Source organism: Echiichthys vipera (assembly GCF_963691815.1).
Source record: "Echiichthys vipera genome assembly, chromosome: 11".
Lineage (NCBI taxonomy): Eukaryota > Metazoa > Chordata > Actinopteri > Perciformes > Trachinidae > Echiichthys > Echiichthys vipera.
In genome coordinates, this window is record NC_139836.1 from 12,189,737 (window position 1) to 12,208,176 (window position 18,440).

The following is an 18,440-nucleotide window of genomic DNA, read 5'->3' on the forward strand; positions in this document are numbered from 1 at the left end:
GACATTTTGTTTTAGAAGTAAGACAAGTTCACAATTTATCTTTAAGATGTTTTTTTATTCAATAGATGCAAATAACTGCAGCACAGTGTCTACTTACAAATAACTGAATCACCCTAATAAAATATTAGAGATGAGAAAAGCTGTGTTGAACCTGATCCAGATGGAAACGCAGTCAACAATAAAGCAAAACATCAGAGTATTCATATACAGCCGAGCATACACAGCATGAGCACTACTTTGCATATAATGCCAGGATGTTACATAACAAGTAGACAATCCAGTTGCAGAGGTCTTTTCTAAGGGATTGGCACTCTGGTGGATTAATGATTAAGGATCTCCACATCATACACCCAAGACGTCCGATTTTAAACAAGGACATCAGAATAACCACTCAGCGTTCACTCAGCTCTAGATAAACAATTTTCAATTGCTGACAAAACATTACACATGTATATGCACTGTAGTGCACATCAAACGGAAGGCTGTTGAGCGTTGATGCCATCTTGTTATTTTTCATTTTCAGAAACGCAAACATTGAACCACTTATGAGAAGTTAGTTTCTTTTTTAATTTATTTCTTCCACTGACTGCACAGCTACATTTGGATACAAAAATGTGATGCATTTTCTTAAACAACCCTTGAAAGATGCCATCAAGCATACAAAAAGGAAAAGGCAACATTTTGCTGTCTCGTAGCTGCTGAATACAAGGCTGTCTACCAGAATTTTAAGAGCTTAGATTTAATGAATAATTGTGACTCATTAAATAGTTTGCTCCTGTGTTATTGGAGTGTGCAGGGCTAGTGTGAGTCCTGTAGCAGTGAAAGGTGGATGAGGTCAGTGGCTTTGGCTGGAGTGTGGCTCAGTGGTGGACTCTGCTGTGGCTTCAGCCTCATGATGCATTCGGCTGAGTTGTTTGACAAGGCTCTCCAGTTGAGGGTTTCCCCCAAACTCTGTGATGAGGCGGTAAACCTCTGCCTCCAGATCCCGCAGAGTCTGACGAGTGTAGGCAAACGAGCCTACCTTCTCCAGGTAGTCCACACAGTATCGTTTGATGTCCATGTTCTCTGTGCGCTGCCTCAGTATGTTCTGCACCTGGGTGCTCTCTGGACGCGACCATATAGCATGAATAATGAGGAAAGAAAACTTGCCCTCGGTCAGGTCCTCACAGAAGCTCTTGTTCTCGCTGTACTCATGTGAGCTCAGGTTGGCGTAGTCGTCACGGATCTGGAAGAAGAGACCAAGTGTGTCCAGGAGGGGTTTCAGGTCCTGTTTCCAATCGGAAAAGAGCTGCATCAGACCCACAGCCAGACCAAAGAGCCCTCCAGTTTTCTGCAGCACCATGTTGCGGTACTCCTGTTCAGTGGGACAAGTGTAGGTGTCCCTCCAGTGGATGTCCAGGCCCTGACCACGATGCAGTTCCAGCAGCTGCTGGGTAAACACTTGGACAGCCTCCGGGTGGTCCAGGGTCAGCACCTTCTCCAACCCTAAGAAGTAGATGTAGTTGGCCGAGTTGATAACGGAGGGAATGCCATAGATGCTGTGGGCCACAGGGAAGCCTCGCCGCAACTTGGAGCTGTCCTCAATGTCATCTATGAGCAAGCTGGCGTTGTGCAGCATCTCAGTCACCTCGATGATCACCTGAACATGACACAAACAAAACTGATCATTAAACTATACAGTAAAGCAGAAATGAACAATAAATGCATTATTTGAGAATGAGAGTAATCCCAACACCTTTTCCATTTCATAGTAAGGAATGTTTTCTGTGTAACTTTCAAGAAGTATCACAATGATGCTCATGCTGAGAAAACTTCCTTTCCTACTCTTGACTAGTAACACAGACAGTAATAAATTCTCTGGAGCTCTGTGTAAAATATGCATTGCGGCTTGTAAACAGCAGAGGGTGCCATGTCAACACTGTTGCCTGAACTGATCTAGTGAGAAGGCAACATTGTTGTTGCTGAAACAAACCAGGCAGTCAGAGAGAATGAAGAGTTCAGCAAAGATACATTCCAGACTGGAGCCGTTTCAGATTCAGAGATTGGCAGGACAGTTGATTTTACCTGGTCTGCTCAAAACTAAGATGCCGTGCCTAAGAGAGAGCATCAGTGGTTTGGTGAGTTTAGGGTAATTGTATTCACGTGTGGAGTGGATCAGTTAGCACTGTCCACCCACAGCAAGAGGGGTTTGCGTTTGAACCCGCTGGTCGGTTAGGGCCCTTCTGCAAGTTTGCATGTTCACCCATTCCCATACAGGGCTTAGCACACTTTCACCTCCTTGAAAGAGAGAATGATGTGGGCTCAGTACTTGGCTCATAAAGCTTTAATACAGTATGACCCTCAAGGACTATGTGGAGAATGGACAAATTATTTAACAGCCATGTTAAATACCCTCTGTCCACCATGAGGATGACATTTTGCTAACCGGAACTGGCTTTGTTTCAAGTCCGTGTTTCACACAAAACAACCAGGGTCTGCGGCCTTAAGCTGGCTGTGCAGCCTGCTGGAGTGCTCTGCTGATTTAGAAGACAAGTGGTGTGGCCTGGTAATGAAAGCTGTTTGTATGGGGCCTGGGAGCACAAAGAGAGGCTCAGTGGGTCAGGCACATGGCCAAGGCTGGGCCAGTTGAGCAGTTTATCCGCCAAACACAACCTTTCCTTCTGCAGGGTCTCAACACTCACTCACCCTGCAACCTCAGTGAGCCACTTACAAGAGGAGGGGGGGTTGTGAGAAAAGTTACAATGGATGCACACATGAAGGAGAAAATGGAATGTTACGTAGCCAAAAACATACTCCTGGATTCAAGAGTACATTGTAAACAGACTGTTGTCTCTATTAATTACAATTTGCTACCAGGATAGAGGAACGAAGGCACAATCAAGACAAGATTTGAAGCCTCATAACAGCAGTAGTTATCAAACCCAAACTCAAGCACCAATATTTTTCAAGTTCTGGATTTTGAGTGTCTCTGAGGACACCAATTAGTCAGACTGTCGCTGCATAATGCTGCCATTTAAGTGCCGAGTGCCTTCACTTCTCGGCCAGACTTCATTGATTATCACCAGAGGTTACTGACGCAGAAACTCAATCTATTTGCCAAAGCTACAATCAGTGATCCATTAAGAATGCAGAGACTTCTTCACAACAAACAAGACAAGGCAGTTGTGTACACGCATAAACCCGTCTCACTCAGGTATACACTTGTGGTTGTTAGCACCAACAGTTATCCCTCTGAGTCAGACTGCAGGACAGCTGAGGTCTGGCCAAGGTTTTTTTAACATGCTCATCCCACATAGTCACACACCATTCAAAGAAGCTTTCCCATTCATCTAAAACAACAGTGTCAGTGTGCAAACGTAACTCAATACGGCAGTTTTTGTAGAATGCCCAAGAAATCACAGTATAATCTTAATCTGGGATTTATGTTTTGTGTGTTTTTTAAATCTTGTTCATTGATGCTGTGTCCCTGGTGTTTATCAGTTGTCTTGTATTGTCTTTAATGCTTTGTTGTAAAGCTGCAGAAATGTCTATACCAATGTTTATTTATTTTTAAAACAGTTTATTTATAATTTTTGAAGAGAAAAAAAACCATCTGTTGGCAAACATAAATAAACCTACATTTAGTATGTATAGAAAAAGAGAAAAAAAAAGTAAAAACAGGTTAAATAAGAACAAAAGATAAATTAAAAAATAGTATAGTATCAGTATATTTTAATCAGTATATTTGAACATTTACACAGATCTACATTCTCTTCACTCATCTTATTTGTATTTCATCTATTTTTAAAATACTTTTCCATCTTCACTCAAAAACATCACAAATATTCCTTATCCTATGTGTTATTATTTCCATATTATGAATTTCATTGATGGTTTCTATCCCAATATTGGTAATTTTATATCTTGATAATGTAATATATCATGGTATAGCATGTTTTCTTGTAATTCAACAAAAAGTGTATATGAAATCGCCACAGGATCTATATTGTATACTCCTGTGTATATTAAATACACGACAAATGAAAACTTAATTAAGAACTTTCATGCAAAATGAACATAACATGCAAGTGTCAGAACGCAAAGAGTCGTCTAAATGAAGCAAATATTTCGGCTGCTCGTTTTGACGATATATATTGTCACATTACCCAGATGTAATGAAAACTAATTTTCCACAATGTTGATAATGTCCCCTATCACTAATTAACCAACTTACAATAACGGGTTTTCCTGCAGGGTTTAATAGATGTTCGGGATCACCTCACCTGAAATAAACACCACCTTCACACTCATCATAAATATTAAAAAAAAGGCAATGATGAAGGTCTAGTAAAGAAACGGTGCTCATAAATGTATCTTTGAAAGTTAGACAGTGTGTGGGAGTTTGTTTGCCTGCCTCATGAAATAGATCGTTTATAGTATTCACTCATTTACATTTCAGGGGGGAAAAAGGGCAGAGAAGTAAGGTCATATTTTAATGAACGTGGCTATTATTTAGACTGTCATATACCAACTACATTGATCATGAGATGAGATGCGTCTGGCTAACTGGGAAATCCCTGCAGTACAAATGTAAAATAAATGTACTGTATGGTCCGATCCTGCTTTACTGCTGTTGCCATAACTTCTTATCTGCTCCATGTAGTGATAACCCTCTAACACATTACAGATTGTATCCAGACATCTGACCTGTTTAAAAGAGATAACTTGTATTATTATACTATAAAGCAGTTATGAGTTGCACCTCATCATATTTGATATACTAACCAGCAATCCAGTCCCTTGTTATTTTTTCATGGAGGCAGCTACATTAAAGTCACTCACATGAATGACACGTTTTCAAAGTAACAGAGAGGAGACAGTACATAAAAGCTAACATTTCTATTTTGTCACAGAGAACTTGAGGAAGCAATTCAGCTAAAAGCTGCAAGGCATCTGATGTGCACAGAGGGAATTTCCTAAACCTCCAACACCCGTTTATTACAAAACTGTAGATAAGCACATATGGGGCAAAATAATTGCCAAATGAATTAGGCAGTGTGCCACTGTCACTGCTTCCATCTATCTGAAGGCATGGTTGTTTCCATGGCTGCGACTTCTTGGCAGCAGTGTGAGAATATGACGAGAGGATTGCTTTCAGTCTGCATGATGGGTTCAGCGGGAGTTTACAGACCTGCTACATAGAGCAAAAGGAAAGACACGGGGCGTCTTAGGAGGAGATAGCTCTTAAATATACTAAACAAGGAAATTCTGTCTAAAGTGGAATCATCAGCATATAAATGTAGGCCATATGAGCTAATCTACAACAAATCAAAAACTGATCACTTAACTCAAAACCCTAAGGTGACGTGTCATTGTAGCCTCAAGGAGCCCACGTGCTCCCGGATTACACTTCAGTCGAGGAACGTAAAAAGATGTAATGTGAAAATAATCAAACATATTCATTTTGCAAATTGAATTCATTAATTTGAAAACATACAACCCACTGTCATAGCAGCAGTGTGAAAGCTTTAAATATATCTCTTCGGATGCAGTGTAAGATGGATGCTGTAACAGGAGGAGGGCTGACATGACGGGACCGATTTATAACTAACAACTGAAAACACTGACAACTTTATTACTCACATGCATGCACCTAGTTTTTTTTTTTCTTATTTAGTTGAGGCCTGAAACCAGTCATCACATCGGGGGAGGACTTTTATTGTGCACTGGGAGTTGAAATGACCACAGGAGACAACAGCAGGACCTCTGAGCTCTGCTGCAGAACTAGGATTCCTCTACTTGGGGAGGGTTTATAAAACATTCAGGACAAAGGGAGACCTGTTGAACAGCAAACCTAATGAGGCCTGACAGGCTCAGCACTTAGCATTCTGCACTGTTAAAAGCATTTACAGTAGATTCAGAAAATACAGTCTCCATATGTACATTACTGGACTCAGGACCAGTTTTTAGCCACTACAATGTGAATGCTATCAGTATAATAGTCAATGGGATGATCTCCCTGACCAGCTGCTCAATAAAGCCAATAAATCCTTAATGGCTAATTTGAAATTAATCTGACCGAGGAAAAGCAGGAATGCCAATCAGCCTGCTATCTGTACCCACACTTCAATATGTCTGTTGCAATATAATCAAGCAGCACCCACGAATGTGAAACAACAACACTGCAACGGATGAGACGAGGCGTAGGTTCGCTTGGGAAGCTGTCTGTGTCTTGAATCATGCTAATCCTTTGCTCACAGGGGTAAGCAGGAACTCAAGAAGCTGAAAAAGCAGTCCTCTCTCACGGTGGGTACGATATATTACAATACACAAACAAACAATCAATCCCCAAATGCTGCCAAATAGTTCTTCTCACTACCATTTACTGCATCATCTACTGTACAATCAAACAAGTAGCTACATTTTCATTAAAAAGCAGAAACTAACACTGATTTTCAGGCTCCCTTTAAAGCTAGACAAAGCTGCTTGCCATCACACTCTACTGTAGCGTCATCATCCCACTTCCCAAATTACGTGTTAAGTGAATTTTATCATGTAATAGCATACAATAAACATACTATCCTGATAACTATCCCCATCATACTCCTTGGATACCCCTGGATTAGAAACAACAGCTACAGCAATTTAAGTTTGTATGCAGGGATTACCACCAATCAGGTGTTTTCCTTTTAGGTGCACATCTTGAGTGACCTACACAGCAAATAGAAGCTCAATGGAAGTGAACTCAGTAAATTAGGCCATACACATTTTGGCAGTAAAGCTTTTATCTACACTAACTGATTTTTAAAATCATTTTGCACCTGTCGCCAGGCATGTTCCTAACCCACGAGTCATTCTTTTAGGTACGGACACTATAAACTGTCAAACCACATCAAACTACAGTCTAGGCAAAAAGAAAGCATCAAGACTAGAAGCAACTTGCAACTTGATGTAAGATTTAAAAGCAGAAGAAGGATGGAAATCTGTCAAAGATCCTGTTACTCATCTTCTTGGATTCATGAAAACTTATTTTGATCGACTTTCATGACTGTATTTTTTTCCTGTTGTATAACACTTCATTTTGTTAGATATAAAAAAGAGGTCAAAAAGAAGTGCCCTTTGTGATATTATTAAATAGTTATTATCAATGTACCATTGAGCTACTTAAAATCCCAGAGTCACCTTGAAATAAAACAGCAGATTTAACAGCCGCCTTGTCAGAAAATTCTCTTTCCAAATTAAGAATAGAGAGCAAACATCGTTATGAATACACCCAGAGTGGGCAGGCCTTCATCAGTGTATGAATGATACTTCAGGATTTTGGAAAGAGACTACATAAATGTGACTACAGATGAAAATTAGCCCTTTGGCTAATTCTGGCATTTTTAACCCATGAATGATCATGTGTTTTATAATATGCACTGTCCCCTTCTTAAATAAACTGAATTGAATTGATTTAAACAATATTACCTATAGCTATTTTCACATTTATTTTGTTAAAGGCTGTATTTTGATGTAAAGTTTCTCTTCATTATTCTGTATTCAAGTTTAAAAGGAGCTCCATTGCACTGTTCTTGGGCTGGGGACTGGGTCATAAAAATGGTCAGATGAAACACTGAAGAACACAAGATTCCCTAATCGGACACATATAGGGATTGTAAACCACGTCAACTTTAGTTTTAGCCCGCAAAGCCTGTGATGGGCTCGATGGCAATAAAGCCATTTCCACAGAGCAAAACCAGACCTTTTTGATGTGGGCGCAATTCAGAGGTCTAGAAATAGGCTAATGGTGCGCCTTCAAGAAGTCAAACCTCACAGTCATCTCTTAACAGTTCATTATTTGGGTTATGTGAAGTGCAAACAGGATCACTACTGATGACAAACCCACAACAAATGACTGTATCACCAAACTCTGCAGCTCTACAGAGCTTGTTGCCCTCTTTTAGCTTCCTGTCTTGATTTAAGGCCCCACAACTTTACTGTATGGTTTAGTTTCACTTCAGTCTTACACTTGTTCGCTACAGCAGCAAATAACCATTTTTCTGAAAAAAAAAACCAGAACCCCCTGTACACAAAATGTCCAGCACCAAACCACAGACAAACTTAGCAACAAGCCGATGCTGGATGACCCCTGGGTTCAATACATGCTTTAGCATGTAGAACATACTTCCCTTACTCAAGACAAACTTACACACTTGTATACACATTACACACTATCGGTATGGGCAAACAAAATACATCCAACAGCATCAGGAATAAGGGAAAGCTGCAAACCATAAAAAACACAAGGGTAACTAAAGGTATTTTTGGAAGCATTGCCCACCTTTTCATGTCACTCAATTTGATCCTCAGCTGCATTAACAACCTCCTGTACATGAAAGTTCTGAGCGCTACACCCGAGCTTTACACTCCGAGGACAGAACACTCTGGTTGCATTACAATATAAATTCAGAATAATTCATACATTTATACTCAGAATGAGCACAGCATAATTTCACCTTCCTGAACCTGTCTACAACAATAAACATCAGACGACTCTGAATGGCAAGAGGCTTGAAACAGCTGATTTCTCACCTGCAGTTTGTCCTCTGGAACATTGAGCCAGTGGTTAAATGCTTGTGATAGTTTTGACCTCACCTGCTTTCCTGGGGAGAGAGTGGAAAACAAAATATCAAGTTTTAATTACTGTAGTACGTAAATGAAAAAGAACATAGTCACTCATCGTGAAGTACATCCTTCACAATGAAAGGTGTTGGAAATCATCAGCTCATTTGACTTAAATTAGTTATTTTTTACTCATGTTGCTGATATTTGAGAATGCACGCTTTATTGACATTTTTTAGCATCTGTTTTATTGTAATAATTTCAGCCAATATAACTACAGGTAAGCATCTGACAACGACAGGCGTGTAGCACCAAATCCTTGGCCCTATAAGCAGTCTTTGTGCCTACACCTCTTTGCTCACCTCGTCTCACTCACTCAGTGGCAACAACAAGAGATGATGATGGCCCTGCAGCTTCTCCATTCTCTATGGCTGTTTCTAAAATTGATGGGCATGTAATCATACACATATATATATATATATATACATACAAATATGTTCTAAAAACACAAGTTTAAAGGTTAATAGAAAAGCGGAGTCTTTAGGGCCGACTTGAAGGATGGAAGTGTTGGCGTTGTGAATATTGGTGGGAAGTGCACTGTAGAAGGAGGGGACGGCTGCAGCAAAGGTTTTGTCACCCCAGGTCCAGAGCTTAGTTCTGACGGGTTTGAGGAAGTTGTCATTAGTGGACCTGAGGTGACGGGTAGGGGTTTGGCGGTGGATGAGGTCAGAGAGGTAGGGAAGGGCCAGTTTGTTAAGGGCTTTGAAGGTGATGTTGGAACCCTCAATGTTGAGGGACAAATCCTGGGTGGAGCGGGTGAGGGAATTGGGCCTAAGATAAGGATTTGAGATTCATTGCAGCTGAGTTTAAGAAAGTTGTGTTGCATTAAACACGCTCTGATTTTAGTCTGGGTTTTTTTTCAACATTAGTTCAAAATATTTGAAAGGCATTGAATGTCTGGTAATCATATTAATACACAATATAGGCAAAAAATGCCTATATTTAAATGCATTGTTTTCTTAAACCAACACATATTATTGATCAAATAAATGCACGGTGTGTTCATCAATAAAACAATAAAGCCCCCTTATGTTAACGTCAGATCACTGTTTGTCATTTTACGTATCAATCATTTTACAGAGCAAACTAATGGAAACCGAATGCACTGCAATTGGAGAAAAGCCATATATCTGCAGATGTTGCAGTTAGCTTACTTAAAGTGAAATCATCCCAGGGTCTTTTTCAGCAAATACACTCATCACATAAGCCACCGAGGGAATTTTTTTCGTGTAACAACTATTAACAGAGAAATCGGGTAGAGTCGCTAACAGCTGAATGCGGCTAATACTGCTCAAGATAACACCAAACCTCTGCAATAGCATGGTATGAGCCCCTACACATTAACCGAAACATTATGGCCTCCTTCATTTTGGATTGCATTGGGTAAATGACTTTAATAGACTTTACTACAAGACGAACTGGTACCGGGACCAGTAGGTAAGTCTTTCAAAACACTCTTTTAATAAACTCTGGGTTCTCTAACGGCATTGTTGGTGCTTCGGTTAATGCTACTGCAGAGGTCTGGTGTTATCATGAGCAGTTTAAGTGGATAAAAAATATTGTTTTAATGCCTATACCGTGCTGCCCTGAGCTAATCAGTGTTAGCCGCATTACATTACATTAATTACTGTTAGCGACTGTTCGGGATATCTCCGTTAATAGTTCTTACAAGAAGAGAATTGTCTCAATGATGAGTGTATTTGCTGAAAAAGATGATTTTGCCCTGGGATGATTTTATGCCGGAATTTCACTTTAACTTCAGCATCTCTGAGAGGTGTGTCTTTACATGCATGGTGTTCTTCCCTCCTATTCTGTTCTCACCCTCACACTTTTACCCCATCATTTTGTCTTAATTTTTTTTATTTGTAAATAAAATGACCGAGCACCGTGTACTAACAGCATGCGATACAAGCGAGCATCACTTTGATTGTTTTATATTGGAATTTCGAAACTGTCCACGAGCAACGCAGCGCTGCACCGTCTATTAACAGTTTCCTCCCCTTGTTTTGTTTTTTTAAACCACCCTTGGGCCCTGGGTAGTCTGTATTATCTGCAGTGGCAACCTTTCAATAATTACACTCAATCCCTGGATATTACCAATATGACAAATCAGTTCATGTTGAAACTATTATCTACCATAACATTACTTGCTAACTTAACTAGCTCACTTTAACATAGTGAGACCATGTGCTGCTGCCAAATTACAGATTTGTAATTCCAGAATAATATTAGTCAGTTGTCATGACTGTGTTCCATATGTACTATGCACAAACACAAAGCTAAGCATTAGCATTGACCAACAACAACTCATCTTTTGCAGTGTGCAGTTTATGTCTGTATTGCTACACTACAGTCTTTTATCACAATCATCATTTTAGGCATTTTGCTGATGCTATGATCCAATGCGACTAACGGGAAGTGAGCAGGTCAGTGCTCAGTGTAACTCTTGGCCACATCAGCAGTATATGTGGCTTTTAATGACCTTCGAGCTGAATGTCTACATGCCTCCATACAGGCCTCTTCCACCACTCTGCAGTCACTGACATGGAGAAAGACTCACCTGGTAGTTGCAACAAGTACTTATACGGTTCCAGCAGCATTCGCTCAGAGGCACCTTGCGAGTCACCATCCATTGCTTCAGGTTTACACGAATCTATATTGGAGGACAAAGAACATAAAAATGTTCAAATAATGTTGATGTTTTTGAGGTCTGACATTGATAAGTTTACCCTTTTATTGTATTTGTTCCTTTAAATAAGAACATTATTGAGACACAGGAAATCGCTGAGAAATGCTAAATGAACACTGTAATTGTGAAGCTTTACATTAAATATACTCTAACTTATCTAAATCCGACAGGAAACTTTGGACGAATCCTAATAAATATTTTCTATGATCTAATGTTTGTCAGGGGCATGTGCACATCACATGACTGGTTAAGTCAAAACCATCACATTACCGGTTAGTCACAGAGGCTGGTGACAAGGGATGTAGCGATAAAAACAAAAGTGCGATAGTGATCATCATAACATTATATCCTATGACAGCAGTTAGGGTTCATTTCATAAAAGGGTCTGGACCAGATCACTGAAATCAGGTCAAATCAAAAAAAAAAACTATCTAGAAACTGTAAAAATAATATTACGAAACTAAATTCAGTTAAAACGGTAACACTGCACTGCAGCTCTGCTTGTGATCAAATGTTGATGCAAACCTTGATACAAAATGTCCTGACAGTCTGATCATTTGATTATCCAACTGTCAGGACGTTTTGTATCAAATAACACAATGCTGTGTGTTGCAAATGCAATTTTATATTAAGAATACCTGATGTCTTGTCGTGTCATTATTTACTGAGTCATCAATGCTTTTGAAAAGCTGACACTTCAACATAGTTGTTAGTTTAATAGTTCACACTGTATAAACATAGCCCTGTAACTGGTGATAAAGTATAATTCAACACTGAACAATATTTGGTGTTAAGCGGAAACACAATATATAATCAATACAAATTTTAACTGCCTAACTAGAGTGACCATATCTAGGTAATTCCCCATTAGATGTGTCAGTTTCACTTTAAAAGAGAACCTTGACTTATACAAAGACACCTTTTCTAAAGTTTTTGCAGCAAGTTGTCCCATCACGTTGACAATGTACATCACCTTTAAGTGGATGTTTAAAAACTATATTCATCTGTTTAATTTACAGTGACTCAACTCACACATACACAGATGGACTTAAACTAACTAACTAACTAAAACGCTGCTTTGACATAAAGAAGAAAAAGTCTTAACTCTCTTAACTCCACCCACCTTGGCTGCTGCTTGTCAGTCTGCTGACTCGCCCTGTATTCCTGTTAGCCACCCTGCTAGTTAGCTTAGCATTAGCAGGCTAACATAAACGCGCCGGTAAACAACCAGTTGGGCATTTCTTTCTTTCCTTTTTCAGAATAAAAACCTCCTCACTTCAACGCTGGTCGACTAAAGGCACACGATGTGACCGCAACATCCACACTTTCATATCATTTTGGGTCCGTGTGTTACTGGTTTATTAACCGGATGCTATGCTAAGCTAACGCCGTTTGGCTACGCACTGTACAGAGACTTTTCAAGGCGAGCTAGTTTTCAAGAGCTACCTATATATGCTTCGGCGTCCTTACAGAGCATGCGCAGTGTAGGTGGGGACTGTAACATGGGTGCCTCGCAGATTGTGTGTTGCAGTTGCTCTTCTGCACTGCCCGGTAAGAGCTTTCGGCCTTTAGGCGAATCAAAAAAACACACATAACGCCTTGTCTTGTTGCCAAAGACTATTACATAATTTGGGCATTTAAAATGTACACCGTTGGTTTAGCAGACCGCATACTTTTTAGATATTGTTATTCTTATGTTTGACTATCTTTATACATTTGCACGTATGTTATTATTATTTCTACATTTAGAAATACATTTTAGTATTGTGCATTACACTGGATCATGTAAGAAAAGTAGTTGTTTCCTGAATCTTTTCAATCAAAAAACAAACAAAAACGTCTTGTCGGGACATTCAGATCTACATATCGAGCACACGCGTGTTCAAAAACTGGGGGTTGTAGTTTTTTTTTTCTCTGTATTGTGAGAACAATCCAGCAGGATTACTTCGTATACCTTACCATAAATATTTTTCTCCTCGATCAGCCAATCCTGTCCTGCTAAGGCGTTTCCCTTCCCTGTGCCATCCAATGAGCGGGCGCATCTTCGTGGGAGGCGGGGCTAACGTGCCTGTCAATCATTCTCGGGAGGCGGGCGGAAGGATCACAGAAAGAGCTGGGCTAGAGGAGCTACTCAACAAGCGAAAACGACTTTTACCCATCCGCATCCAACATCAACCAGGGGCCAACGGACGACGTTTAAACCTGTCAGATTTCCCACATAAATGTCCCTATGGATTACTAATACACTTTCGTCGAAAAACAGAGGTGTTTCTCAACTTGACAGCATAGGTAAGCCTGCTTTTGTTCGGCAAAGCATCGCTATTTTTTGAACATTTCACTAGCTCGCTCCTGCTGCTACCAAGCCAACCTTGACGTAGCTAACTTGTTAACTAAAGCTGTGTTTAGGATGATTTTAGAGAATAAATGAATTAGGCGACCGGACAGCAAAAAAAAAAAGCTGACGGCTGAGATTACAGAAAAAAACTTGGGTCAGCTCGATAACAAAGTTGTGCTGTAGCCAGCCCAAATGAAGCTGATGAGCACAGTGAAAGGTTATGAATAGTTTCAAGCCTGCTGGACGAGCCCGGAGTGTTGTGTTGTTGAGCGGAGGAATCCTCCGAAAGGTTGTCGTCGAGCTGCGCCTGTCATGGTGTCCCCTAATAGCCATCAAAAGTGGTATTACACGAAACCATCGTGGCTTGAACATCGCTGCAGGTTTATGATTTGTCGACCAGCGACTAAACGGTGTAGTTTAACAGGTAAATTGCATTGTCAGGCTTTTCTTTTGTGCCACACCAGTATCATTAAGCTTCTCACGATTGACTTGTCCAGCGTAGGTTGGACCAGACGGGCTACGACCCGTTTGATCAATTTTATGACCAGATGCGATGTGGACTATTTTCCCCTTCTGCTTCATAGGACTTATGATATTTTCAATGCTGTGTGTGTGTGTGTGTGTGCGTGATCAGTATTTTTGCACATTCCCGTAACTGGCAACATCGCTGCTGACAACACTGTCAGGGATCATGGTTTAAATGAGCTCGACGCTTTAGTTAACACCAGGGTTGTAGGACAGGGGGAAATACGTACGTGTGTATGTATGTGCATTATTTTTTGGTGGTTGGTCAATCACTCACTTGCAGCGGGCTGTTTCTAGCAAATTGTCTGGGGCGGATGACATTGTATCCTCCGCGATCATTCACCGCGACCAAGAGCCAACAAATGAGGGCTGCGACCTTGGCTTCTGTTATTCCAATAAAAAAAATGTTGTCGGTATTAATGCGATGTTACTGCGTTACAAGTCTTCATCGTTGCGTGACCTTGTTGCGAGCCGTTTCGTCGACTTGTTTCTTTGTCAGAAGCAACGTTACTCAGTGAACAGTCAGCGAAAAATGCCAGAGCAGTCGTTAAAGCGAACATTTTGTGAAGAAAGAAAGTGACTTTTAATGGGCCTGCACGGGTAATTCTCACTTTGTCCAACTTGACGCTGTTATTGCGACACCGCTTTGATATGCCATTCCTATAAAGGCTGGTTTGGTGGCTGTGTTGTTGCCCACAAACAGTGTTATTATCGCTCTGAATTTGCTGTCGAGTGTTACTCTCTGCAGAGAGCAGCGGCGCACCGAGACGAGGGGGGAGAAGCGAAAACGAAAATGAACGGTCTCGGGGGCAGTTTTGTTTTTTTCTGTATAAACCAAGAGATTCGCCTCCGAAAGAGAAATGGCTCTGGTAGTGGCAGGTGAATGGCGACCACCGTCCCTGCAATTTCCACTGTTTGTGCGCTGAAGTGTTCCCCTTTTTAGCCGACTGTCAGCTACAGAAATGGCGTCATCCTCTGCTGTAGAGTCAGTGCAGTGCAGACAGCGGGCGCACCACGCTGCTGCCGTCCTCCCGAAGAACCGAGCACCGTGCTGCTTTTTACTGTGTCACTTCATCCGAAACTACTTCATTATCCGTGCATTTGTGCAGACCGAGAGAGGCCAGCGACGAGTTACTTTGTGTTTGCTCGCCCTTCGTTGCCACAAGCCGAGTCTGGCTGTTGACTACAGTGCACTGGGCATTACATAAACGGCTTTAAGGGCTCTGCGAATGAGTGATCAGCCTGCCACGGCTTACTTTGCAACACAGATATTTTTGGGAATGTGGCTCGGGCACACATACTATTAGCCTCGTGCATTAGTCGGGATTATTCAAGCAACCGATCTTTAAACTTTTCTTCAATCAATTACAGCCTCAATTCAGAATGAACCACACAATCCCTAAAATGAGATTTCATGTGCAGACGATGTGTTTTTCGAAGCAATGTAAAGTGTGAGTCTACCGCCCAGATTTTTTTCATGGCATCCAGCAGTGTAGCAGAATAAGTGATGTCATCATAACATAACCCTGTCTTGTTGTGGCAGACTGAAGTTATCATTCAGTCTGTAATGTCTAACAGCATCTTACCCTCTTTTCCCAGCCTCAGATTCGTTACACTGGTCACCTAGAGGACTCATAGAGAGATGAAGGTATGTTCATTCATTTTTCTTGCATGTGTTAAATGTAACTGGAAACTCAATAAAGGCACTACTACTACTTAGTAGTAGTACTGAGCCTTAGCTCCATTCCATTTAATCCTGTATAAACATGCCTTAACCAGGCAAATCTGATGCAAAATGTTAAATGTAATATCAATATTTTATATGCATGGCTTCATCTTTTTATTCTCATCATGAATGGGGCTAGTGTGAACTTTTACTAAATGTCAGTTTTGGTCTTGTTCAAACACAGTCAGGCAAGAGTCTTGGACATAGGCCAAAGTAATACATTTGCTTGATAAGCATAAGATTGAGATTCTAGTGGCTCCAGCTGTATTTGCCAACACAAACTGCTAATTGTGATTTGAATGTGATGCAATGTTATTGAATTACATGCTGACCTAGGGCATGGACATGTAGTGGTATATGTGAATTTTCATTTTAAATACAAGCTAAATGTATGGTGTGTAATACTATAGGAATGACAGAATAAATGAGCATTACAAATGAAACCCCTGGCATTGTTTTCTCCACGCCCATACAATTTGAAAAAGTCACAGCTGTCATTGTTTGGGAAATAGGCAGTGATGCAAGCTATTTTTCATCTGTACTTATGGTTTAAGTGGATAATAGTTGTGGCTGTTGTTTTGCCTGCAGGTTGTTGTGTCTTAACTTGTCATTGGTTGCCATGCGAGCCATATGAGAGTCCTAACCTGGAGGGTTGTTTCACTTTTGAATTAAATCTATGACATCTAGAAGTGTCTGTACTTTTTTTTTTATTAAAATGTTTACGTGGTACGTATAATATAGAGTGTAATGGGTTCATGGAGAAAGAAAGTGGAAGATGTGAGCATTTTGTGATTGGAGAGTTAGTGGTGGACAAATTAAAAGCTGGTCTAGTAACGATTTGTAGTCTGTCGCTTTGGCCCTAATGATGTTATGCTTATTGTGGTTGATCATACTATACCAATACCCGCCACTAGCAGTCTACCAAAATATCCAATTAAAATGCAACCAAAAGCCTCATGGGATGTGAAAAAAGTATTTCTTTCTCTACTTTAGAACCATTTCTATTGCCTGCATTCATACTTGTCCAGTATTGCTGGCTTGAACTGCATGATGATTTGTGGTTATGTAATAAATAGTTTGTGTCAGAGGAAACAATCGAGTTCCGATTGTCATGACTAGAAATGCATTCCAGTGGACAGAGAGCATCCAGACACAGATTATACAGAAACCAATGGGGTTAGCAGCAGCTACAACCTTATTTCATACCGTAGGCTAGCTTTGCTGCTTCATGTCCTACAAGTGTCTGCTTGAATAAAGCTATGTATGTGAAAATTCATTAAACTGTTGCCTTTAATGCCCATGGTCATTTTGCAGTTATTATTCTCTCCCGCTGGAAAGCAGTCGCCTGTTATTAGATGATTATTATGCTTGCACTTTCTTACCTTCATTACTGCTGCTGACTGGAGCAGTGTTCTCACGTTGACATTTCTGGTTTAATGTTGTAGTATTTGTTGTTTTCGTAGTCCTCTGAGTCACCTGGCTCTATTAATGCTTGAGGAGTGCTGACTTATTTTATTGCTCTGTATATAAGGAGCATCTGCTCAAAGCCTAAACTGTAAATAGCTCTGTAACGAGGACAACTTTTCATTATGTTCGCTGAGCGTTTCATGTCACTCTGGCTTATAGTCCACAGCCTTTCTCCATCAATTGCACACACTGCTTTAACACCGTGTGCTGGAGCAAACACTTAAAAGAGGTGGCGAGATATCCTAAAATGGACTGATGTGTTGAATAATTGTTTGAAAACTTAATTACCTTAATCTCCAAATATCATGTCTCTTAAACGGGAAAAAAGGAAGTCCTTGCTCGAGCATAAGTAGCCGGGTAGATGTACTCAGCTATTGCAATTCATGACCTTTGTAACCTAGACAAGATTAATAAAAACGCCTGAAGCATGCTAAATAATTTATCATATCAGATTTAAGCACTGTCTGATAATGTCTGCGCCATGCATCCACTCCATTAATCATTCATCAAAAACACAATGGTGTCGTCGATATGTATGTTACTCTGTGTGCTAAGACTTCTAAGACCTCTAAGCCGCATGCGTAAAATATAGTGGCTGGGGATAGGAGGCGACTGCTGGAAGTCAAAGACGTTGTATTTAAGTATATGTTCTGCTTGTTCAACAGTTCTTTAATTGCTGTTAAACACATTCGGAGAGGATTTGAATTGCTATTTTTACTCTAAATTCGTATCATTTTGGAGATAGTGATTTTCCTTTGGCACTGGCTGAAACCTCTTTGGGGCCGCCAAAATTCCTTTAGGCATGATAAAATATAATATTATATTATATTAGGGATGTTAATTTGGACTTTTTCCCCCCGAACTATAGCTGACCCTCATGTACTGGTCATTAACCGTTAACCACTGACAGACAAGCAGGCAACTCAGTCCCAGTTTACCCGCCCGGAGCTCGGGCATACTTTCAGCATTCAATGATCGGCACTGGTTCTGCGTTATTTCTGCGCAGGTTCTGGTTTAGCACTCCATCCTACTTGAATAGGATTAAATTATATAAT

At 40.5% G+C, this 18,440-nt stretch overlaps 2 protein-coding genes across 6 annotated transcripts in view; one reads left to right on the top strand and one right to left on the bottom strand.

Annotated features, from left to right (window-relative positions):
* Window positions 1-83: 83 nt before the first annotated feature.
* Window positions 84-12,720, bottom strand: ggps1 (geranylgeranyl diphosphate synthase 1). Its single transcript, XM_083922680.1, has 4 exons — window positions 12,456-12,720; window positions 11,204-11,296; window positions 8,554-8,624; window positions 84-1,639 (listed from the first exon to the last, which is right to left on the bottom strand). The coding sequence occupies exons 2-4, from the start codon at window positions 11,274-11,276 to the stop codon at window positions 836-838; spliced, it is 948 nt and encodes a 315-aa protein (XP_083778806.1). The 5' UTR covers window positions 11,277-11,296; window positions 12,456-12,720; the 3' UTR covers window positions 84-835.
* Window positions 12,721-13,483: 763 nt separating this feature from the next.
* The window catches only part of arid4b (AT-rich interaction domain 4B), a 41,895-nt gene continuing 36,938 nt past the window's right edge, over window positions 13,484-18,440 (top strand). For all 5 annotated transcript variants that reach the window (XM_083922540.1, XM_083922542.1, XM_083922543.1 and 2 more), the window contains exons 1-2: window positions 13,484-13,621; window positions 15,792-15,840. In XM_083922540.1, the coding sequence (XP_083778666.1) occupies window positions 15,835-15,840 (6 nt within the window). In that variant the 5' untranslated portion in view covers window positions 13,484-13,621; window positions 15,792-15,834. The remainder of the gene's footprint in view (window positions 13,622-15,791; window positions 15,841-18,440) is intronic.